The 25315-nt window shown below is 38.6% G+C and overlaps 2 protein-coding genes across 4 annotated transcripts in view; one reads left to right on the forward strand and one right to left on the reverse strand.

Annotated features, from left to right (window-relative positions):
* LOC110377737 (mitogen-activated protein kinase-binding protein 1) overlaps positions 1-25315 on the forward strand; it is a 138720-nt gene that overhangs the window by 11747 nt on the left and 101658 nt on the right. The window lies entirely within an intron of this gene.
* Positions 420-23392, reverse strand: LOC110377741 (cilia- and flagella-associated protein 44). Its single transcript, XM_064042734.1, has 42 exons — positions 23267-23392; positions 22684-22840; positions 21564-21726; positions 20920-21074; positions 20386-20549; positions 19894-20024; positions 19585-19689; positions 19093-19242; positions 18754-18813; positions 18437-18679; positions 17968-18144; positions 17411-17602; positions 16816-16958; positions 15872-16005; positions 15319-15499; positions 14772-14937; positions 14074-14177; positions 13594-13699; positions 13070-13242; positions 12526-12735; positions 12191-12301; positions 11660-11828; positions 10948-11121; positions 10492-10689; positions 9967-10114; positions 9483-9582; positions 8892-8994; positions 8451-8570; positions 8171-8369; positions 7795-7954; positions 7308-7446; positions 6819-7021; positions 6197-6425; positions 5744-5848; positions 3996-4103; positions 3323-3477; positions 2806-2955; positions 2339-2480; positions 1821-1977; positions 1323-1436; positions 1038-1186; positions 420-861 (listed from the first exon to the last, which is right to left on the reverse strand). The coding sequence occupies exons 1-42, from the start codon at positions 23307-23309 to the stop codon at positions 448-450; spliced, it is 6504 nt and encodes a 2167-aa protein (XP_063898804.1). The 5' UTR covers positions 23310-23392; the 3' UTR covers positions 420-447.

Below are 25315 nucleotides of genomic sequence, written 5' to 3' on the forward strand. Positions count from 1 at the left end.
AAACATCTTAGACTATAACAATAGGTACATTATAACAAAAACTAAGTAAAGAGCTAATAAAAGAAATTAAAATAATTACCCTAAAAAACATAGACATACAGGTCGTTTACATAATTCCAAGATATTATATTAATTAAAAATAAAAGTAATTAAAATCAAATAAAAGCATTAAAAATATCAATTAAAGATTAAAATAAATCAGAAATCAGGTAGAACATACTTTACCTCTAGGTACTCAATCAAAAAATCTTGTCTGTCAAAATCATTTTAAAACGAGGTTCCACCAATGTGACGTACACAAATGTATCTTCTGGTGTACTCGCTGTAGCAAACAGTAACACATTGCGTGCGAACATTTAATTTTCTAAAATGTCCGCGACACTGCAACCGCCGTGCGCGAACATTCGCTAGCAGTGGACCGCGCACATATTTGGCGGAATCTCAACATTACAATTCGTCACTTTTGATAGCATCCATGATGGCTTGTGCTTTCTCCTCATCTGTCTCCTCAGGCGGGTCAGGAGGCAGATCAATATGGACCCCAGACTGTTTAGATCGGGCCACATTAGCCTGGAACTGCTTCATCGGCCCCAGAATGCTTGCTGAGATACGTGTGGCTAACGACTGCCTTTCAGTAGGAGTCATGGTGCTTTGTTTACGCTTAGGCCTTAACTCCTCGTAGTCGACGGAGATCGTTGTCCTGAAGTTTGGACCTGAAGCCCTTTGAGGTTTGTGGTCAGTTGAGGAGCCCCCTCCTAGGATCGATTTGTAGTCACCTGTCACTGTCCCTGAGCCCCCCCTGGATTGCTTGAAGTCATTTCTGTGACTGGAGGGCTTGGCGATGACGCTGACACTCGCCAGCTGAAGTGATTTTTCGTGAATTAGTTGAATTTTGAATAACAAATCCACTTTAAACAAAGGATTATTATTGTCATGTTCGCCTGCTCGCTCGTAAACTATCAATGGCACTAGTGTAGGAGCGAGGGAACATTAGAATAATATTACTTTCATTAATTGATCTGTTTAAAGTTAATTACCTCATTGAGAGCCTGGGCCTGCATAGCTCTACGAACCTCCTCACTGACTTCTTCCATCTCCGTTGGCTCCACCACTTGAGCCCTTAAGGCTTCAATAGCACTGGATACCAAACGTTTTATGTCGTCCATTGGCAAGTCAATACCGCATTCTGGCGAGGTAAATAATCGTCAAATCAAGATTAATATTCAAATTAAGTATCCACAAAAAATGGCTAATTAAGAAGCTCCCTTATAGTTATAAGAACGCACCTACTACAGGTAATAGTAATATCAATTCGGTTTAACCTTTAATATCTTCGATGACGTCAAAAGAACAGACTCGTTCAAGGCTGTCTGAAGTGACTGGGTGATCTTCGTCTACCAGCGATTTTACGAGAGAAGCCATATTCTCGGGGTCATCTGAAAAGAGATGGAGAGGAATTCAAGAAAGAATTTTCTGCAGGAGGTGGATAACTTTGTCAATCAACTGTACCGTAGAGGCGATGTAGTCGAAAACTTCTAAACAGACTCATGTGATTTTCACCAATAAATACATATATATAGTATACCAAAGAATAAACTAGTTTAACAGTAATGTAAATGTAATCTATAATATAAAAATGAATCGCAAAATGTGTTGGTAAGCGCATAACCCAACAACGCCTGGACCAATTTGGCTGAAAATTAGAGGGGAGGTTACTTTGACCCGAGAGAAGGTTTTAGGATAGTTTTTGTCACCATCCGGCTACGGGACGCGGGTGAAACCGCGGGCGAAAGCTAGTTTATTATAAAGTACACATTTACCAACGTCTTTGAAATGCGCGGAATGCAATAGCGCCGCAATGGCGGGTCCCAGCCGGTCTTCAAGTCTATCATGCTCTTCCGACAAGTCCCTCAGTGCATCTTCCAAGCCATCCAATATACCATCTGCTGGCGACCCTGGAGTTTCTATGAGTTCTAACTGAAAGAGTTTCAAATGAAGTTTTACTTTTTAGGTTCAACAACCCCACCAGATTACGGTGATCACACCAAACAGAATAAGACAAAGTAAAGTAAGCCAGTAAGTCTGACACTTCTGTCTTGCCCGGGTAACTGGGTTGAGGACGTCAGATTGGCAGACGCTGCGTGTAAAACACTGGTACTCAGTTGCATCCAGTTAGACTGGAAGCCGACCCCAACATGATTGGGAAAAGGCTCGGGAAACGGAAAGTAAAAAAAAAAGTGTTTTTCAAAGGTTTAAGGTAGACTGGTAAAGAATGCCTAAGGCGTTAAGTTCGCCGTTGTACAATGTGCAAAAAGTATTTTAAATAAATAAAACATACTTGTTGTTTGACGAGTCTGTCAACTAACGTAGCCAAAGTGTCGAATGCTTTGGTTTGCTTCTTGTACTGTGTTGGATCGCCACCGCTCCTTAGCAACCACTTTTTCACCAAAGAGTCAACCAAATCATAGCGAGACATCTGCCTGAAATGGGATACTTTTATTTACTTTTTAAGATTCCTAACCCAAAGGGTAAAAAGAGACGCTATAAATTAGAATTCTCTGTCTGTCTATCTTTCACCATTCTCGACTAGCACTTTGGTGAGCAATCATCAAAAGATCCCTTACTCTTTAGGAAAAGAAGTGTCAGACTCTTACTGATTAAAGCCCACCTATCTTTCTAGTTCCAATGCCTCGGTACCTCTTTCGAACGAACCTTAAAGTCCCCTACTCCCCTATACACTGTTGGACCCATAGTCTGCATTAAGTTCAGGATTACTTTCAAGTAAATGTAAGCAAAGGCACAGACCCAGTCATAACTTCAGGCAGCAATCCCATGATTTCCCTGAGTAGGACTTCAGCTTCGTCTCTCGACACACGCATAGCATCCAGGCAGTCGAATAGCATCATCATTATATTGACGCTGCTCTTTATTTGCGTCCTTGATCCTAGAGGTGTTCTGTCAGCAATGAAAACAGATTAATATTTAAGAACTGCTTCAAAAGAGTTAAATTCGAAAAGTTGATCCAAGAAGCCTAGTCTTTTCCTGTGTTAACAATGGGGTTGGCTCCCAATGTAACAGTACTAGAGTGCGTCATGGACTGACTGCCTATCTGTCCTCCTCATTTTCCCGGACTTCCCGTAACGACTGCCAAACATGTTCAAATGACAAACGGGATCCACCAATATGGACAAACTCACCAATCCACGAACCGACTGTGCCAAACGATGTTCAATATTATGATCGGTCGGTCTACTCTAACTTAGTCTACTGCTACTCAGCGTGTGCTATTGACGTTTTACTATTGAAACCAAAAAATACTCACATGGGGAAATATTTTCTACGATGAGGCTGTTTGGACCGGGGTACCATGAAGAGATAAATGTCAGATTTCTCCGGTTCAATTTCCTCGTGCGGTTCGAACGGGGGTAAAGGGGCTGACGGCTTGCGGCGGAGACTGAGGATCTCCTCTTCTAGTTGCTATTAATATTAAGTACTTTAAATGAAAATAAGCAGGTATTTACCATCATCAACAGCCTTTTTATCGCCACTCTAGGCACAGGCCTCCTCTCATATAGAGAAGGATTGAACGTTAATCACCACGAGTATCCAATGGGGGTTTGTCTAGTATTCGTACTATTTATTTGCATTCCACAGTGAACGGAACAGGTGTTACAAATGGCTTAGAGTTAAGTACAAACGTGGTCCCTGTAAAACACAGCAAAAGGTACCAGATCGCTGAAATATTCCGTGAAACTTTAAGATATGAAAAAATATTTTAAATTCATACACTATATAGGTTCTTGTTTTACTACACACATGTATAGGTATTGATTTGCTACACATATATGTATAGGTATTTTTTTGCTACTTTTTAAGTGTGAAAGCCAGATTTATATTGATGACATACTATCTGGTCATTTTTACAAACATCTCGAACTCTCGTCTGGAAGAATTCAAATTCATTCATTTCTTTTCAAGAACATTAAAGCGATCACCTTTATTTGTTGTCTCTGCCGATGTCGCACAATTAGGAGACGCATCACATCACGCTGGAACTGACTCAGTTCGTAACCTCCGACCATCTTTTCAGGTTCTTTAGCGACCTGCGATAAGAATTTAAAACTGTAATAATATCACGACGGGGCCATTACCAATATAGGAGAAACAAACTTTTGTATTTATTACATACCTTTTATTTAGTACATAGTTTACCTTTTTTTTTAACGACGACAAAAATCATCAAATGACCCCTCCCGCTGTGGGTTAGCAGCGGTGAGGGAGTGTCAGACTCTTACTGACTAAAAACCGTCGTGTTCCGTCATAGGCCTTTTATGTACCAGGGCCGCGGTATCTCTTTCGAACAACCCGCAGCCCGTATATAGTTTACCTTAACTGTACAGTTCTGTAAAGTTTAACTAAAACAAACAAATAGTACTCATCTCCCACTACGAATGAAAACCGACTGGTTTGACAAGCCTTGCCTTCTAGAACGTAGTTGTCAAGCCAGACGGCCGGTACCAATGAGTATTCATGTTTATGTCAAAAGGTAGGTCACTACAAAACTAAATGGCAAATCTATGTAACGGTTATATCTATCCATACTGAAGGAACCTTCATACAAAAAGGCTTCTATTGGGAATCTATCCTTGCGAAAAATCTACATCCTGTCAAATGTTTTTTAACCCCCGACGCAAAAACGACGGGGTGTTATAAGTTTGACGTGTCTGTGTGTGTGTGTGTGTGTGTGTGTGTGTGTGTGTGTGTGTATGTGGCATCGTAGCTCCCAAACGGATGATCCGATTGTAATGCGGTTTTTTTTGTTTAAAAGGTATGTCAGTCGGGAGTGTTCTTAGCTATGTTTGGTGGAAATCGGTTCAGGTCTTCAAGGTCATCAGCTCGTTTGCTAGATGTGATAGGAATGTTACACGCTCAGTTTACTTGCAAGTATATGTGGTATCTGAAATTTGAAACACAAATGTCTTTTGGAACCACTGAGCTGGTCTGCTGTTAGGGCACGAAGGTAGGAGACGTAACCCTGAACTGCCTTTTAGTAGACCCATCGAGTTTGGGCTCGTTGAATTTGTCTTGACGAGTTCTCTTCATGTTTCTGATTGACGAGAACCTGATACTGGAAATGGGATGTGGCGAATGAAACTGAAAATGATTTATATTTTTGCTGAAAATCTAGAATGTCCAAAGGTTAATCTTTATTGCTTCTCAATCTGTGCAATTCTCCCAGAGCCAGTTTGTCATGAGGATTGTTAAACAGCTTCCTTTGGCCGAGATCGCACATAGCGACCCCTTCTTAAGATAAAATAAATTAAATGAAAGAAGGAAAAATTAAGGAGCTCCTTTAAAAAGCATGAAATAAAATTAAATTATAAATTTAAAAAAACCCCCGACCCAAAAAAGTACGCAATTAAACCCTATAAAAAGCAAAAAATAACTTTTAACACTACGTAAACTAAATTTTGACGTGTCGGGGGACCGCTTTTTACCTTCATAAATACTTACATAAATCAAATGATACCTACCTAATTACAACATTCGTTTAAAAAAAAAACACGTAGGTATCTAAAGTAATGAATTACAGCGGTCCCCCGACACGACAAAATTTAGTTTACGTAGTGTTAAAAGTTATTTTTTGCTTTTTATAGGGTTTAATTGCGTACTTTTTTGGGTCGGGGGTTTTTTCCTGCTATCTGTTTAATTCTACTGAATCCATATTTTTGACTAGGTTTACCTTCCGTGGGAATACTTCAGCTTGTAACGCGGCAGCCAAGCGTAGTCTATCAGAATACTGATTCAAGGCAGCCAGATATTTCTTTTCGAGATTACTGTTGCGTTTCTGAAATAGACAGTTACCAAGATGTATATACTTTATTGACACACATAACTAGCAATTTTTTATGAGACAAGTACCTAAATAATGATTTGTTAAAATCCATAAACTCTGTTGAGAGAAGAGGACTAAATTGAAACTGCAGATGAAGACAAAATTATGACAGTGTTACAAAGTATTATATAGTTATCGGCACGGATATTGAGCTCTCGGCGGAATAGTGGGGATCGCTTTGCGCACTGTACACATAAGGCAATAAACCAATAAATCGCTTCTGCGCAGGTGAAGGTCAGGGCTCAATATCCTTGCCGACGATTATACCTACGGTTAATGATAGTGTGAAGTAAGACTTACGGCCCAAGACCTGATTTGCGTGCGCACTTGCGGCAGAGCTCCATAAGACATGGCGTACTTGTGCCGTCTTGCCATTTGTCGCAGCTGGTCATCTAACGTGCGATCCACCTTCCTCGGCTTGCCCAACTTGCGCGTGAGCACATCTCTCATTTGAACGCGTAACTCCGTCGCCTCTGCTTCCATTGCTCGCAGATCCACGTTCATGCGGAACAAGTGGGTGCGGTTTATCCTGAATACCAGTTTTAGAACTTCGGTTTTATGACCTTTCTCAATATTCTGTTAATTTGCTTACTAGACATGGAATTTTGACATTAGCCCCATAAAAGTCAAATTCCTATCTATAGCAAACAAAATAATAAATAAATAGAATATATGGTACGGCCGTTAGATATAAGAGCACCAGTAAGTTTCTACCATACGTACTGCAGTCAGTTTCTACATCGAAAATGATATTATCGAATACCAATGCAGTCAAAAACCAGCTTCTAAGAACTGGTGAACATGAATTTGCAAACATTAGGTGCACTTTTTTCCATGTCCATGTTCCTGTTTGCCAAGGCTATCTATTTGCTGTCTTATTACTTTCTATTGAGTAGGTCACTCATCACTACGGTTTCTTTACCTCTGCCTCAACTTCTGCTGCCTGATCTCCTCTTGCAATTCCAGCACTCTTCGCCTCAGTCGGGTGAGGTGAGCTTCAGGGAACACCACAGTCTGCGACAGGCCCTGAGCTCCTGTGCATCCTCTGATAGCCGCCGCTCTTATTTGGTCGTAACGAAGGACTACTACCGTTTCCACGTCGTTCAAGCAGGTCTGTTTCTCTAGCTGAAACGATGTTACAAAGTTTTGGTATTAGACACAGAAACTCTTAGTTAGATCTTCTCTTTTTACTCAGTCTATCTACATCTCTTTCTATTCTAACTGAAATAATCTTATGAAATAAGCTGTGCCTTTGTCCCATCTTGATGTAATATCTTGTCCGGGTTATGTGTGTGTAACTGTGTACATTAATAAATAAATAAACTCTGGAAAAGTTTGAATATTGGAAAAAATCATGTAAATATGACTCATTGATGGATGGCTAATGGACCATAAGACTAAATTATCTTACCATAAATTCCCGTAGCTCAGTTTTTCTCTGTTCCAGTTGCACAGAGAGTTTGCGTTTAATCTTGTTATGAGACTCAATGTCACGCTTTAGAAGCTCAACCAAACGGTCCTGCTCCATCATGTTTTGTTCGTGCTTATGTCTGAAAAAATATATAACTCATCTATGAAAATGTCTACGGATGATATTTTCGTACAGATATTTCACGAAAGCTATAATGCAAATGTACATGCACATTTTCTTTGTATACTTTGTAAGCTCGGGTGCACTCAGTAGTGGCCGAGTCACCGAGTCGCACAAAGACGATGTAAGTCTACATTCACACACACAAGTATACTCTCACTTTTTTGTGAAATAAAACACAGTATATATGTATTTGGGAAACATAGATAACATAGGTCAAATGTGTGTGGACTGGAAGCTGTGGGGCATTTTGCTCCAGAATTGTGATTACTTTAGTGGTGGTCCTATTCTAAAGAACCGTTCTTACCTGTCATTCCTCATCTCGTACGTTAAGTCGTAAGTTTCTCTGTCGCAACCCTCTGGACACACGTTGGGGTCCAGCCTTATGGGACCTATCTCTCGACTGTCTAAACTGCCTTCATCTTCTTCCTCGCTAGATGAAGACGAAGATTCTGATTCAGTTGAATCTGTGAAATTATCACAACTCGATTAAGTATACACTACAGCTCACTTCTTCTCTGTATGAGAAGGGGCTTGTGACCTGCAGTGGGACAGTAAAAAGGCTAACGATGATGATGACGTACTACATAAAATGGAATCGTCTGTCATATAACCCGATTGAAGTGTTCTTTAATAAGAAAGTCTCAATATTTTCCCTAACCCAACTATAGATAAAGTTTTACCATCGTCATCACGAATTCGTGGCGGCCGATACTTCTTTTTGAATATTCTACGCAAGAAGTCGGCAAACTTGTTGTCCTGCACCAATCTCTTGAACTGCCTCTGCAGGTCCTGGCACAGGACTGCCAAGTTCTCTTTCTCTGTTATGTGCTCTTCGATACGATGTTCGCAGTCGCTTATCTGTTCTTGTACTCCTCGGACCTAAATTTAAACCAGCACATATCAAATGCTCTCCGCGTCTGTCTCTTCGCTCGTGTCAAAGTAATACATAAGCTTATTTACCTGCATTAGTTTGACGTAAACACGTTCAGCTAAACGATCTTCATGCATCTCGAAACGGTTTAATACATTCATTTCTCTATGCAACTGGTAAAGATGCAGTTCCAACAATTGTGCCTTTTCCTGCAATAATTCCATAAATAACGTTTACATCCTTATTCTTAAATCTTTGAAAGTCATTACTGGTACTGAGAAGTCTGGTAACCACTCTTATTAGGAAGCATCAACTTGACAAATGCCAGGTTTAAGAGGAGAGATAATTAGGCCCTCCATGTCACATAGTAACTACTCAGCTGCATCCGGCTAGACTGGAAGCCGACCCCAACATAGTTGGAAAATAGCTACTCAATACAGAACACATGAACACTAACATTAAAACACTAAACACAGATGGCAGATGCTATGTATATTATATGTAGAATGGTAAATTGAAAACGCTCGAACCTGAACTCTAATACGGGTTCTCTGCAATTCCTTCAAACGTAAATCAAATTGGTCTACTGCGAACTCTGCGTCCGCCAGTAGCATATCTTGTTCGAACAGATGTCTGTGAAATGAGTAAAAATTATTATATCATTTTTTTGTCTTAATTGTTTCTCGCGGTACAATCCTCATCCTGGTGGAACTACTTCCTCTAACCAAATATAGCATAGGTGATCTATAACATCCCTCCCTACCATCCCTACTAATATTATAAATGCGAAAGTAACTCTGTCTGTCTGTCTGTTACGCTTTCACGTCTAAACCACTGAATATATTTTAATAAAATTTGGTACAGCGATAGAGTTGACCGTGAGAAAGAACATAGAATAGTTTTTGTCCCGGACTTTTGAAGAGTTCTCTTGAAACGCGATATAACCGAACTCAACGCGGGCGAAGCCGTGGGCGAAAGCTATTTAGTTATAAATAAAATAGCGTATTTTTTGTGTAGGAAAATATTTTTTATTGGTTCAGTAGAACTTCTAAAACCTCTACAAATGTTTTGAGTCCTTTACAAAATAATGATTATCAATATCTACATTTTACAATACATACCGTTCGATACGTCGCTCTCGTAGTTCATTCTCAATAGCTGTTGATTCCTGATCAGGCCTAATCTTCAGAAGTTCCCAAGAAGCAACTAGAGGTCGCGTTTCTGAAAGTAAATAGTTTGTAATAATTATTTATTTTGTTACTTTGTGTGCTAAAGTTTAATCACCTAACCGGTCCAAGTGTCAGAGTTTCTCATATCCCCCTGGCAGCTCCCTATGAGAAATCATTATAACAACTGGCAATAGGGAAAAGTTGGGAAAGATGGCTTTGTATGTCTGCCCAGGCCCATGCCTACTTCCAGGCTTCGGTCTGTTCATTGTATATGTCTTATAATCTAGAAAGCGTTTTCGACCTAAGTCCAGAAGACCCTGTGTACGGCATTCGCGCTTGCTGCCCCCTCAAACAACTCTGGCTGACTGGTCCAGCGATGCTCATTTTCATGTAGCTATATTCAATATACTGGGCAAAAAAAAATTGCTTCGCTCACCAGTAATGGGTACAAACTGATTGACCCTAGGAAGCCGTACTCTGGCAACTTGGTGCACTTGAGATAATCTTCTACGCTCCTGGACTTGTTGCGATTTCTTTGACGACGCTACTCTGCCTGCGTGAATCACTATAGGCTCTGGCTTGACCTGTATTTTGTCAATTAATTTGAAATTGTGTCTAGACCAGTTTATGACCATGAATCGTTCTATGCCTTCCAGAAAAGGAGGATAACGTTAATATAAAGAGTAGCTGTAACCTGTGGTTTCTCCCGCGATCTCAGGCCAGATAGACGTCTCAGGCTACCTACCTATATACCATATCGACTCCATCGATTTAGTCATTTTACCGTGACAAAGAAACTACGATGCTTTCATAGTATTTGTGTCTGCTATAAATGGATTAAATACTTTTATTCACTTAATTATTCCATACACTCGGAGAAAACATGCAGTGCCAATCCCAAACAAATATAATATGGGATAAGGCTAGGATGATGACGATGATGATGATGACTTGAACTCACTTCCAGATGCCTCTCAGGGAACTCCAGTTCATCGTCAAACTGTGGTAATGCCGGTGGAGACTTAGCAAGCTTAGGTGGTATCTCTAATCGGATCTCTGCCAGTCTCTCACCGATCTCTTTCATACGTTGCACCATCTCAACTTTCCTATTCCGTAGGTCAAGCACTTTCTCGTTGAATTCGTGTTTTATGTCATAGATCTGGAAATGAGTTTCGTTTTTAGATATATTTACCTGTGATAGTGGTCTCGAGGTAATTATGTCCCGTACCTAGGTTACAGGCAGTCTTTCTCAGTCTCCAGGATAACCGACTATCTCTACAAATTATGTCTCAGTTGATTCAGCTATAAGCGTTCCTAACAGATAAACCCTTACCTTAACAACACCAAGATTACCCTTCAGACATTCTTCGAAACCATTGTCATCATTCGTTCACCTCCAAATTTTGGACATACTCACCTCTTTCCGTGTCAAACAGACTCGCATCTGAGTATTATGGCCACTAGGTGCCACATATTCAGGCTGGGTCTTCAGTAACCTGTTACCGATGCTTTGCTCAGCTTCCTTTAATGCTTCAGCCGCTCCGGGAGGCATGGCATTTGGGTCTGGCTTTTGATTTAGATGGTTTTGCCACTGAAAAGCAGGATATAGTTGAAACTAGCCTTTCCACCCGCGTCCTGAGGTGACTGAATCAGATTTTTCATTTTTTGATTGACTGTAATATGGCCGTATTTGCCACATATAAAAGTAACTAGCTTTTGCCCGCAACTTCATTCGCATGGAATAGTGACTACCAGCAGATTTTTGATTTGACCAATAGATGGCGCTATATGTCCGGAATAATTTTATTTTATTTTTTGTAATAAAAACTATCCTATGTCCTTTCTCAAGTTTCAAACTATGTCTGTACCAAATTTCACACAACTCGGTTCAGTAGTTTAGGCGTGAAGAAAAGACAGACAGACAGACAGAGTTACTTTCGCATTTATAATATTAGTTTGGATTGAACTAAGCTTTAGCTAGAATATTTACTTATAGGTTTTACTTCCATCGGAGATGTGCCAGAAGAAAAGAAAATCGACCTATATAATAATTTAATAGAATAATTTAATTTCCTCAGCAGCGCTTATCATGCTGAAAAAGCTTCCTTGAACTCGAAAAGTATACGAACCTCAACAAATTGTAAATGGTGTCTGTTCAAGCGGCGGTGGTAGTTCTTGAGTGCTTTCTTCAGAGGATATGGTGGCTTCGGAGGCAAACCAAGCAAGAAGGAAGCTATCCTTGGCGGTCCGAATGATGCCTTGCGAGGAGCCACGCGTCGAATTTGTGACTCCGTATGTCTGTTTTAAAAGATCATGTCATTTATTTAACTGATCTAAATGTTACGTACTTTTCATTGGACGGTAACTTGAGCAGTACATATATACGCCGTCCAGGCTTGTACTCTCTTTTCCCTCACAGTCATAGCTCGATGGGACGGCAATCTAACACGACCGGTAGGTGAAAGATCTGGCGTAGCACCAACATTTACGTGCTCTCCAAAGCACGGGTGTATCAATCACGAATTTCCAAACTCGGGTGCTGCTTTGTGAAAGTTTCTTAAAGCCTACAAAACGATTGCGGCCAAACCGCGAATCTAAGCGGAGACCCCGTGCACAGCAGTGGTGATGTGATGTATATGTATAAAGTCAATTTACAGTACCTTCCTCTCAAAGCAGCTTCGGCTATCTTTTGATATACTTCTTCTAGTTGAGCATAGAAAGCTGCTGACAGATTCTTCTGGCGAAGTATTCTTAAAACGATATCAGGATCCCTGCGAGAATAAACATTAGACGTTCTTAATTTATAATCTACTTTTCTATTGACGTAAGTATGTGGCTTTTTGTGCCCGTATTCAAATATTCTGTCTCCAAGCTATATTTCAATTCTCAACTGTTTTAGGGGGAAAGCGTTACAGATCACAAGTCAACTCACTTTCTCTTTAATAAGCTTAGTCAGTTTACATATCAAAATACGAGATTCTCAAACTTCACCAACCTTATACTCCTGACAGTAAAAGGAAATATATCAAGCTGTACAATATTCCTTGAGTGCATCTTTTCTAACGCCAGGTCAGAAGCTTCTAGCTGATGAGCCAGTTTCCTCTTTGTTAGAGCCTTAGCATCTTCTAGCTCCTTCTCTTGGACTTGCAAAGGACGTGGGTCTAATGTCACGTCTATTTGTTGCGAATATGGCAGTGAACGGTTCCTGAAAGTTATTGTTTAAGTAGACACCTCTTTATAAAACTAGTTTAATGCGGTTTCACCCGTGTTGTAAGGGATCTACTGTTCCCACTCAGATCCAAAGCAGCATGTACGTTTTGGAAAGTTACTGAATTTATGAAAACAATGAATGCAATAACGCTGAATTGAGAATCTCCTGTTTTTGAAGTCGGTAAAAAAACAAATTTAAATTGGATTAGGTATTCCTAAATAAGAATCAATTGTTGTAGTTGACATCGCGAGTTCTCTGCGGAGGACAGTAATTTAGATCCGAATTCCTTAGGTGAATATTCTTATCAAGAACTAAATCATCATCTTACGCTTTAATCAGCTTGTTATATTCTGTTGTAAGTTTAGCTAATTGGTCTCGAACTTTCTTCTTATGTGCGTTAGCTATGGCCATCATCTTGTCATATTCCTCTTTCTGTTTTAGCTGTTCATGGGACATAAGTTCTCCTTCTACCGTACTGGGCTCTCTTGTTTTGGGTACTTTCTGCAATATGTGTGTATATTAAAATATGTTTATTTACGTTTGTTTGTGGTTCGTATGTAAATGGTCCCCAAAAGGAAACTTTTTGATTAACTGCATAATGTGTAAAGACAAATTATGTTTAAAACCATGTTTCATTATTATCAAGTGAAACACTTATTTTACAAAAAAACTTACAAGCTATGTGGACTGCATATTACCATAAGACTCACTTATCCTCCAATTAGGCAAAAAATATACTTATATCTCAAGTGGGGTTCATGCTCAAGAGATATTGTGGAAAACCAGGACAGCCCAATGTCTAGGACGTCAATATGTGTTCATAAATAATTAATTTTCTAGAAAAATACTAACGAGCGTCTCTGGAGGTGGTGGCAACCTCGTTTCAGGCAGCAATGGCTCCGGAAAATTTATTCTATAGGCGAAAATATTGCCATCGGCACCCGAAGTATATAAACGACTGAAACAAAACATTGAGTTGACGTAAACTTATCTTGCTGGCTTTGGTTGGATACTCGAAAGTCATGCATTAAGTAATCTGTGGTCATGCATAGCAGTTCTAGTGGTTCCTGATGATAAGAAATCGATCCGAAAATCGATCTCAGTGGCGTGCACTTGGAGAGGCCTATGTCCAGCAGTGGACTGCTATAGGCTGATGATGATGATGATGATGATGATAAGAAAGTAGTTAGGCAAGGCGGCAAAGTATTTAGCAGATGTCCCTCATGACTACTTCATTTCCGACCACTGGTGGTGTGCTTAGGCATTTTCATTTGCTCGATAAATAGGTGTATTTTGTAGTTTTAAAAAACTGAAAAGTGTTGGCTGACTAACCTTGAATTGTGGTTAACTTCTAGGCAAGTGACAGACCCTGTGTAGCGATCATGCATCGGCAAATAGTAGTAATCAACGAAGTCTATACGGGGTATTGGTTGTTTCTGCAATAATCAGGAAGTTTTAGTACTTTGAAGACAATGCAATATGAAATATACTATCATAACGAAGGGGCTCGTGGCCAATTCATTTTATTTGTTCCTTTATTTCAGGCAACTAGAGCCCATAGAAAATACAATACAAAAATAAATTGCATTACAATACTTATAAACTAATAAATACAAAAATAAAAACATTATACATTAGTAATCAAACAAAATAATACTATAAACTTATACATAAAACAAACTATAAACTAATAAACATCCCCACCAGTCAACCTATCAAAGCTTAAGAAACCCTTTGAGCGTTTGGTCCGTGGATGGCTTGACCCTCAATCACAAAGAGGTCCTTTTCGGAAGGCACATTGAATATCAATGCTTCTGGACTACCTGTATCAACTGCCCCTGTAGCTGGCTACCAATCTTACTAAGGTGTTTCCCGGATAAACGGAAATAAGATATATACCTAGATAAGATAGGCAGATGCTCCATGTATATAAAACACGTAATCAGGTGCTTAAGGATGGGCAGACTTACTCGTACGACCCCAATCATTAGAATAAGACTAAACGATATTGGTACAATCACAAAGCTTACCTCTTCTTTAGCTAATCTTCTGCCCTTCAGCATACGCAGTAGCTTCTTCTGAGAATTTGCCCAGACAGTAAAATGATGTTCAGGGTTATCCTCATATTCATATGGCATACGAACCACTCTGATGATCCCTGTGTCCGTTCCAATTAACAAATAGCGGCCTTCGCATCTGGAAATGCACCCCCTTTTTATCTGTTTGTTTTACTTGAATATTGCTAAATATTTAGATAGCCTATATGTTATTCTGATACATATACTATATTACACCCACATTTTATCAAAATCCATTAAACATTTCTTTCGTGACAACAACACAATATATCCCTACAAACTTTTGCATTTGCATTGTTACTAGGATTAGCTTCGTGTCATTTCACACGCGTCAGCATCTTTATATCAAATAGCATCTCAATCGGTTCGGCTGATCTCCTTATATGAGAACAGCCACCATGGCGGACAATCGGCTAGCTAGAAGGACATCAATATACTATCTATAATATCTTCATCCTAAACTACGACACTAACATACAAGAATATTTCTAAAACTCACACAAATTTGAGGGCAGTCATATCTTCGTCCCAAGCGCCAGGGAAAGGAGCGTACTTCAGAATCTTATTATTCCCTGGCTGGATGAGGAATAGTGAACCCGTCCCTTGCTGAACGATCCACACGCCGTCATCGCAGTACTCGGCCCAAGTGATCGTTGTTCCTAACATGCTGTCGCTTTCCACTGAAATTATTAACCAATTGTTGAATTCTTCTATTTGAAAGAAGACGAAACTGGGTCATAGAATTGCATAAAGAACGTCCGAAATAACTTGGCGATTGTTACAAGTATGAATGAAATTACTGGGTTCGTAAACTCTCTAAATTATTTACTCTATTATACTATTCTTATAGACTGAAGATTACCACAAAATGTTGTCTGCTTTTTCGGAATCATTAAGTTATAGATGTTTTATCTCACGAAAGCGAGTGAGCCCTGCTCTTGTGTGTAAATGTACATGAGTATTGTATGACTCAACTAAGCTGCTGAGCTTACGCATATAAAGAAAATGATTAGTAGAAACGTTAATACAATCTGACAAACTTCTGTACTTACTTAATTCAATTTCGCCAATCCATTCCATATCATCTTCGCTTTCGTCTCTCAGCTGGGCCTCTTCCTTGGCTTTCAAAGCCTCCTCATCTATGCTGGCAAGGTCTTCTTCTTCAGGGAAAGGTCTGTGACGCATACTAACAAAAGTAAAAAAAGTTTTAGTTCAAATATTATTCATACGCGCTCTCGCTGTGGTGGCATATTGGGCTGCCAAAGTGTAGTCTCACTATAAGACATGTCATCGACACGAAAGAAGAAGAAGTTTATATATGCTTGCCATTTCTATAATAGCTGTATTCATTTTGTTTATTTATGACACAAAAACAACATCGGACTTAATGCCGCAAAGAATTTTCATTCAGACATAATAGGGTAGTTTCCTAAAAAATAATAATTAGTCCGTCTTGTAGATTGTCCAAAATTAAGCGATACGTATTTTTTCTTTTTTAAATTGGATCAGAACTTGTTAAGATATAGCGTGTTAAAGTTGAGTGTGACGTCACAAGTTGCTACAATTTTCAGGAGACTGTGACGTAAAAGGCCCCCACTCCTAATTTTTGAAGCGTATTATCTTTGTTATTTTATGTTTAATTAAAAAAAGAAAAAATACGTATCCAATATTTTTTGATTATCTAAAAAGCGGACTAAATATTATTTCATTATTTCGACCCTGGAAACTACCCTATTCTTGACGTAAATCACACTAATATGCAACTCCCTTATGTACGCCCTATGAGCTCCCCTATGTATTTCCGTAAACTGTCCTATATATTTCCTTATGTACTCTATGAACTGCCCTATGTACCGGACCATAATCAGAAGATGCATAAGCTGTATGCTTATGTATGAGAACGTTTAAGACTCCTTTTTTATTATAGAAGTATTTTCCCTTTGAAAGGGGGTGAAACCGCTGGAAGGAGCTAGTATTAATTAAATTCTTTACTTACTAGTGCTTTTTCACCAATGTTTCTTTAAAAGACTCAAACTCTAACTTGAAACTTTTGATACTGGTGTACTGGCGAACTATTGGCTCCGGTAGAACTACTTCCATTATAAGTCCTAACTGACCACAGAGTAGGAGCGTGCGTTCCTGAGACAATTAAAAAGAAGCTGAAGGTTTAAAGTCCAGGCTTAGATAAGTTTATTAAATAATCAATAGAATCCCTCCGCTCAGGGATGTAGTATGTTGTTTGTGCAAAAAGTATTATAAATAAATAAATAAATATCCTTGTAGTAGCCATGTAGTATATAAGTACATAACGAAATGCTATTGGTTGTTTTACTTCTTCGCTCCACTTCACTTTGATGTAGTAAGGGCTTAATTTTAGGGGAAAAAGAACCTACAGTGATTTAATAAAGGATTTATTGATGGCAAAGAGAAACCGTGAATACTAGATTTATCATGAAGTAATTTCAGCGTCAATATTAAAATAAGAAAGTCGTCAAAATTAGCACCCTTTGCTATCCCTTTTATGTTTTTGCTTGGAAGAAGTGGCAAGACAATCCCTCCCATAATTTACCAAAATATGCCTGTTAACTCACCGTTCCAGGTTTCCACGTCATAAAAGCGATATTATTCGGTGTATCCACAAAGCCTACTCTATCAAGTTTGAAGGGAGTGCCCATTTTCAACTGGTATATGAATATGGTGCTATCCAACCCACAGGTCACTAATAAAGTCCTTTGTTCGTTTATTGTTATCTGCGTTATTGCTTTTGAGTGGGGTTTTAATAACTGAAAATAAGAATTTTATTAGGAAAGAGATGGTATGGGTGGAAAGAATGAGACTTGTGAAATGGCGACAGACAGAGAAGTATGGATGATAAAGACTGCGTCTATTCCAAATAGAGTATAATTCACTTCATTGCGAGCACAATAACTCATGCCATGACAGTTGGTATTAACCAAAATTATTAGTTAAGTAGAATTAAGATTGTGATAGACTTCCAGTCTACTTATGTTGTTGGGAAAAGGCAGATGATGAAATAAAATTGGGATAAGAGCAGGAGTATGGTGACGATGAGAAGTTACGGCATGTACGCTGTTAAATGAAGTGTTTGAGCGTTATAATAAATAAGGAATTATTAATGAAGACTCACCGAAATCATATCAATAACATCAGCATGCTCAGAATCATCGCTATGTATTGTGAGAGCCGAGTCCACTTTAATGTCAATCATAGTCGTTTGGTACATAAATCTCTCTGGATATAGGAACAGCGTGCGCATGATACCGTCTTCGAAACCCACTATTAGGATCCGCGATGTTGAATCAACCTTTAATATTGGAAAAATTATATTTAGGTATGAAAGTTCGATGTTCTTAAATAGGTCCTGGCCAAGTAATAGCTGCACGAATCCATCGATCTTGGGTTTGCACCTCGGTCCGTGTCTAGGAAAGCACTTTGAACTGGTGGGTCCAGAGGGCTCAGAAGCCAGAAAGTAAGTTTTCTCGACTTGACGAGGCTTTTGGGCTGAGGAGGTGTAAGGCGTATCCAACTCCAACATGATTGGGAAAAGACTAAACAAATTTTAATAAACTCTATAAACACTATTTTTAGCTACTTACATCAATAGGTGGGTAAAAAAGACATGTAATAGGCCTCGGGAAAAGGTATCGAGCTAGCAAAGTATGCCTCATTGTATTATAAGCATGTAATGCACCATCTTCACCGGCTGTGATCAGGATAGGATGGGTCCTTAGGGCAGCCATAGCAACCACTTTCCCAGCATGACAAGTTATAACTTTCTTATGCTCACATTCTAATTTGTCTATCTCAAGTTCTACAACCCAAATGCCACCGTTGCCATCCTAGAAAGGAGAGACGGACAATGTTAATCGTTTCTGTTCATCAATTTTAGCTTAGTTGTTTCTTGTATACTTACTTGTGCGTACCAAAACATGTCCTTCTGATGTTTTAAGCACATTATCTCGCAACCGGCAACCTATAAACAAAATAATTAAGAATGCAAGCTGGATAACATTAACATATTTTTCATCAGGGTTGCAATATAAAACTAATTGCGAAACCTATCTTATGTACTGCCATATTCCATATAATGAATTCATGTGATAAGTCAGGGCGTGTTGTGAATTATATCGTTCCTTATGTAACCTTCTACACAGGCTAAACCACATAGTAGTCCAATTAGTAGTTTTTCACTCTATGACAAACAGATAGAACCAGCTAACAGCTTTGTTCTGTAATAAGTAGTGATACTCACACAACTCTCAGCCACAGGATTCAGTTCCACAAAAGGGTCGTCTTCAGGAGGATCAGCTTGATCCACGGTATCCCAATACCAGGCTCGGATGCAGCCATCGCGAGCTATAGTCGTTACTTCATCACCAGCGGGGCTTAGCATGAACTGGATCTGAAAGTAATAGAAGTGGTGGTGATATAGATTGTTCCCTTTGTGAGAGGAGGGCTGTGCTCAGCAGTGGGACGATAAAAAAACTGTTGATGATGATGATAAAGTACATGTATAGAACTGGCTTCTCCCGTGGTTTCACTAAGGTACCGAGAGAATTTACTCTCGCACTCAGATAGAAACAATGCAATATCTAATTCTGACAAGTGATGTGTAAGTCTAACTGGGGAATTCAATAATTTATCTAACGGTGGATTTGTTACTAGATATACGAATATAAATTACTCGATTTCCAGTAAACAAATCCATAGATAGTATTTTGCAAAAAGCCATTAGAATACGTACAATAGGCGCTTTGTGGCAAAACTTTCTTCCCTTCTGTGTAACTTCTAGTTTGACGAGGCCAGCTTCCCACACTAATATGTTGCCCCATTCACAGCCAGATAGCACCTAAAACCAATATATAATTAAATTTTCTTGGATAATCATCACAATTTTATTTGTAAGTCTTCTTCTTCTCCCTCTATCTGCCGTCATTTCATAAGTGTCATTATTTCCAGACATTAACTCCTAGTATATCTCTCGTACTAATAAAAAGAAAATAGATGTCCTAAATACTGAAGCAGTCATTTTCAATATATCGTTATATTTTACCTTCTCATCTGGCATAGGATATACTCCAAGAACATCACAGATTTCAGTCTTGCCAAACCTGCCTAGTTCGCCTTGCAGTTTCAGCCCAGTGAACGTTTGAGCCATTTTCCAAAATTTTATATGAGCGGCACCTAAAACAATTATGGTTAGTAAATAGAAAATTGTTGATATAAGCCCTTGACCCAAGCAAATAAAATACTGATTGAAGTCAATTCACGCTGAAATCCATTTCATATCAGCACTGTACAGTATTGTACTGGATACAATAGCTAATCACCTATTTCTCGCCAAAGTTAATGACACCCTGCAACTAACTTCAGACCCCAACAATTTACATTACAAACAAGTTACGTTACATACACTGTTAAATAAATAAATGGTTTCTGCGCAGCGACTCTCGTGATTTTGCGAGCTCCAATGAAGTTTGGCATGAATAAAACACAGTGCTGCTTTTGCTTGGATGTAAATCACAATTTAAATGCTATAGTAAACCTGCAGTAGTAAGCTGTCCTTCGCAATAAGGCGAGAACATGACAGAGTTGACACCATAAGAAAAGGCACTCGTGCGCAGAAGGATCTTGTGTCGTTTCCAGTTCCAAATGGTCAGGTTGAAATCTGGTTCCTTGCCTACTGATGCCAAGAGCTCGCCGTCGGGGCTGTGAAGTCAAAGAAACCATGAGACTAAACGATTAATCTTTAGAATAAAAAGCTTCATGTGTAATGTAACAATGAATGATAAATCAATCTAACTGTCTAACAAGTAATCTTTGCGCTTCTTTTCTTAACCTATTCACAAAAGGGTCTACGTAAGTTATTTATTTATTTCCTACTTATCTACCGGTATACTTTCATACTCTTCCTTTCTAACCGACTTCCCTAAAAAGGAGCATGTTTAATTGCTTGATTTAATTAACATGAAATCTTTTTTTTTTCTTTTATTTATATCATCTTTCAGGACGTTCTTTCATATTTTCTTTTGTCTTCCCTTTTCATCAACTAAAATTCTTCAATTTAAAAAATACGTACCTAAAATCCAGGATAGCATAGGCATTAGCAGTGCCATCGCGAAGAACTGCATCTATTTCCATTGTAGGCCACAAGTATAGGATTATCAGCGGTTCCTTCTCCCCTTCTCTGTCCTCTGCTATCGCTATGCGATAGTTGGGGTCTTTTCTGTAGGACTAAAGACATGAAATACTAATAAATACAGGTAAATTCTTACTATAAGATCTAAAAACAAAAATAAGTTTGTCACGTTTTCATTGACCAATTCGATTTGGAAAAGAGAGATGGGCCATGATCCCCTTATGTATTCCTCTTATATACTCTCTTATGTACTCTCTTATGCACTCTTATATACTCTCTTATGTACGCTCTTATGAACTCTTATGTATTCCCCTTATGTACTCCCTCTTATGCACCCTTACTCATGGATCATGAAAATGATTTTATACTATTTCTTATTAGGATTCAGGAAAAAGCTTCCTGGGTCGTTGGTGAAATGAAAAAGTATTTCACCAACACCACCAGGAATTTTGAAGAAACATTACAGTATGGGTCTAAATACATACTTCATATAAACGCTTTCTTCCGTCCTGATGCGGAAAGTACTTCCACGAATTTACATAAAGTATAAAAATAAATAGTATATTATAACTGAATTTATTTACGGCAATACTCCCGACGGTGCCACCAGTGGAACTGCGTCGGAACCAGGTCTGCTTAGTAGTGACGTCGAGGAAGGCAATCATGCTGCCCGCAGACCAGCAGACGACCAAATCATCGCACGCGCAGAGATTGAAGAACTTGTGGCAGTTGTAGCCGTAGGAATATCTTTGTGAGGTTAAGAAGATTATTTGTTTGAAAGTTAGCGAATCTTTTAAAGATAAAACGTTAAAAGACTATAGTCTGTTTTTTAATCTCGTAGACTAAATTGACACTTGCAAAATGTCAAACTTTCTAATAATTTTGCTAGCTCTGTGGTGCAGTGTTGTACTTACGATGCCGGTTCGTTGAATCGTAACTTTTTATCTATAATAGACGAATTTAATATTCATTCAAAGCTTTATATTTAAAATTCACGTACGTACACATGGCTGTACGACGTGCTACAAACTGCCAGGGATATCTGACCACGCAAAGCCATGCGTAATCATCAAGGATAAGCCCATTATTTCAGGATGACTTATTGTAAAAAGTTACGATTCAACGAACCGGTATCGTAAGTACAACACTGCACCACAGAGCTAGCAAAATTATTAGAAAGTTTGACATTTTGCAAGTGTCAATTTAGTCTACGAGATTAAAAAACAGACTATAATAATAATTAATCCCGCAGCAGTTGGTTTAAAAAAAAAACTCATCCTTTAAAGATTCCTAATAAGATAAATAACATTAAAACATTAGAATGGAATAGGTGGTAGTAGTTAATAGTCAGTCACCAATTCCATAGAATTCATTTTGTTCTATTGAAAAAAGAAAATATATTAATTATTTTGTTTTATTATTGTGCTGTGTGCGCCTTTAATTGACAGGCATAACTGTAATAGTTTTAAGTATTTATATTATGCATTGCTGTTAGTGCACCTCAATAAATAAATAAAAGATTGGTACAAAAATTAACATGATCCATCTCAAAGGGAAGATAAAGGGCTGGGCTTTTAAGGGCTGACTTTTGAAAATTAGACCTTCAAAAAGTGCTGATTTTCAGCCTACTTTGTAAATAAATAAATAACTTTTATTAAAATCGACTTCTAATTCTGAAAATAAATAATTAAATGCAAAGGATACTCAAAATCGAACAGGTCGATTGGTAGAGAAGAGTGGGGACTGGTCACAGCTCCAGATATGAAGTCATCAGGGTCGTACTCCGAGAGGATGGACTCCTCTTCCACGAGCTCATCTTCTAGTTCCTCGTGATGCTCTTCTTCGTGACCTTCTTCACCTTCTATTGTGAATGAGGAAGAATAAGTAATTATTGCTAGCAGACCATTGGTCTGTCAGATTTTTATGAACTTATTTTTTGTGTCTGTCTTAAATACTCAAGTTTTGCTTCAATCCTGGCTGCAAATGAACAACCAAAGTTGATTCCACATTTACCTATGATATTATAAAGTAGCTTTGTATAACAATAATTACACTTACAACCCTTTTATTGCAGAAAATTAACAGCTACAACTACTGCAAGAAGCATAAATTATAATACATAATTTATGTCATGAACATGTGAAATAAACCGCGGGCTTACACGAGTTTACATTTTTGGGTGCTCATCATCATCTTTCTGAGAATCAGAATTTTACATAAAGCGACTGCCTATCTGATCTCGTCAAACCAGTGAACTTTTCAAGTACTACAATTTTAAATGACGTACCCTGAAACTCCCCTTCGACGCCTTCAGGGTCTCCCTCAGACATTCTTGTTTATGTATACTCCTGTATTTGCAAACATTAACAAAACTATAAAAAGCAATATTTCAATATCTTTGTCAATATTCGGTAAACGTGATCGAATAAACAAACCGTTGCTAGGATACGAAAGATTCAAAATGGTCGTTCTTATTTTTTTTCTTGGTTTGCCATTTTGCTCGAAAAGAGGTGGTATATGTAGATGTATCCAAACTTTTTGGTTCCCAAGAAAGTTGATTATTGATTCTGTATTCGGACGTTGTTTTCCCGAACTGTATACTTAAATTATGTATTTTTTTCTGATACTCTACCTAGAGAATCCAGTGGAATAGTCGATGAATAAATCTAAAAGTGGGAATCTCCTTATTTTTTTAAGAAAAGAGCAGCCAATTTACAAATGTCCTGCATTTTTAAACAACAGCTTTTTTCCGGGTTCTCTTTATATCCTAGGAGCTTGCAGCTCACATTTTTACAGCTATACAAAGCGATAAAAACATCGCATATACCGTGGTCTACTATAAAGTTGAAGCATTAAAAATGTAAAAGAACTCTGCCATAGCGCTCTCGTGTTTACGAGACTGTGTGTTTGTTTGTCGCTTGCATACGAAATGTTTTATATAAATAGTGGCTTAGCTCGCGGTTTCGGTGGCTTTTTACTGCAGTGTTTACTTGTGTAATTTATTAATGGGTGTATGTTATTTTTAGACGATCTTGTGGTCATAATTAAATGTACACAGTCTGAAGCTAGAGTAAGGCGTTTAGGATTACAATATTCGTTAATCAAAGATTTCGTCTTCACCCACTCTTTTCTCACATTACTATCCCTAAAGGAAAAATTTTTTTGGTCGTTGAAAATCTTCTTTGCTCCGGCCCAGTTAGGTGATGTCTGGGTCTATGTCTGAGCATCTTCAGTCGCCTTTAGCACCGGAACAAATCCTGCAGGCAAGCTGGCAAACAAGATTATTAACTTAGGGAAGAGGGTAAAATCACGGGGAACAGCAACCCCGTGATTTTACCCTCTTCCCGTTTAATCCATCTGCAGGAAGTAGGTACCTCGGGACGCGAGTGAAACCGCTGACAGAAGCTAGAGCGTAATATTTTTAAGATGTAAGATTTAATTATTGACTCAGGCTAAGTTGAAAGTTGACGGCGATTGGCTATAGTTAAGTTATAGAAAGACTTTCACTTGATATTTTAATTTAACGCTTATCTGTCGATTTGGTACAAGAATCTTTGAATGGAATTGGTTCTGTTTTAAAGGTTATTTCCAATCTATTGTTTGTCAAACTTTTGAAACACGAAAACTTTTTATTTATTACTGGCTGTTTCCCGCGGTTCCACTCGCGTCTAATGGAAACTACTTGCCGTACCCGGATAAAATATAGCCTATGTCCCGAGGATAGCTTGTAAAACAGTAGTTTTTGTTTTTAAATCTTTATTAGTTTCTTTAGTCTTCGGATTCGGTGCAAACGAACAAACAAACAAGGGTTTACTCTTTAAATATATTACATTGGCACGGATATTGGGCTCTCGGCGGAAGAGTGGGGATCGCTTTGCGCACCCGTACGTATAAGGCAATAAGGCAGTAAATCGCTTCTGCGCAGGTGAAGGTCAGGGCTCAATATCCGTGCCGATAACTGTATACATATAGATAATACACGATTCCACATCAATACATTTTTACCAGTCAGGTGCCGAAAAGATCCCATAATGAAGACTACTTAGACATGAGGAACTTGAAATAAAAATAATACTACAACGTTGTCTGCCTCGAATCGATTGCAAAGTATTATGGCGACTGTGTCAATGACCTTTGTCTATGGCGTTCCTTAGAAGGTGTCATTCAGAAGGTCTAGTTTAAATATTACTTGAAAATGTCTTCGGAAATTCTTTATCTCCCAAGCCTTTTCCCAACTATGTTGTGGTCGGCCACCAGTCTAACCGGGTGCAGCTGGGTACCAGTGTGCCACAAGGAGCGACTGCCTATCTGAACTCCTCAACCCAGTTACCCGGGC

This window comes from Helicoverpa armigera, chromosome 29 (assembly GCF_030705265.1).
Source record: "Helicoverpa armigera isolate CAAS_96S chromosome 29, ASM3070526v1, whole genome shotgun sequence".
NCBI classification, from domain to species: Eukaryota; Metazoa; Arthropoda; class Insecta; order Lepidoptera; family Noctuidae; genus Helicoverpa; species Helicoverpa armigera.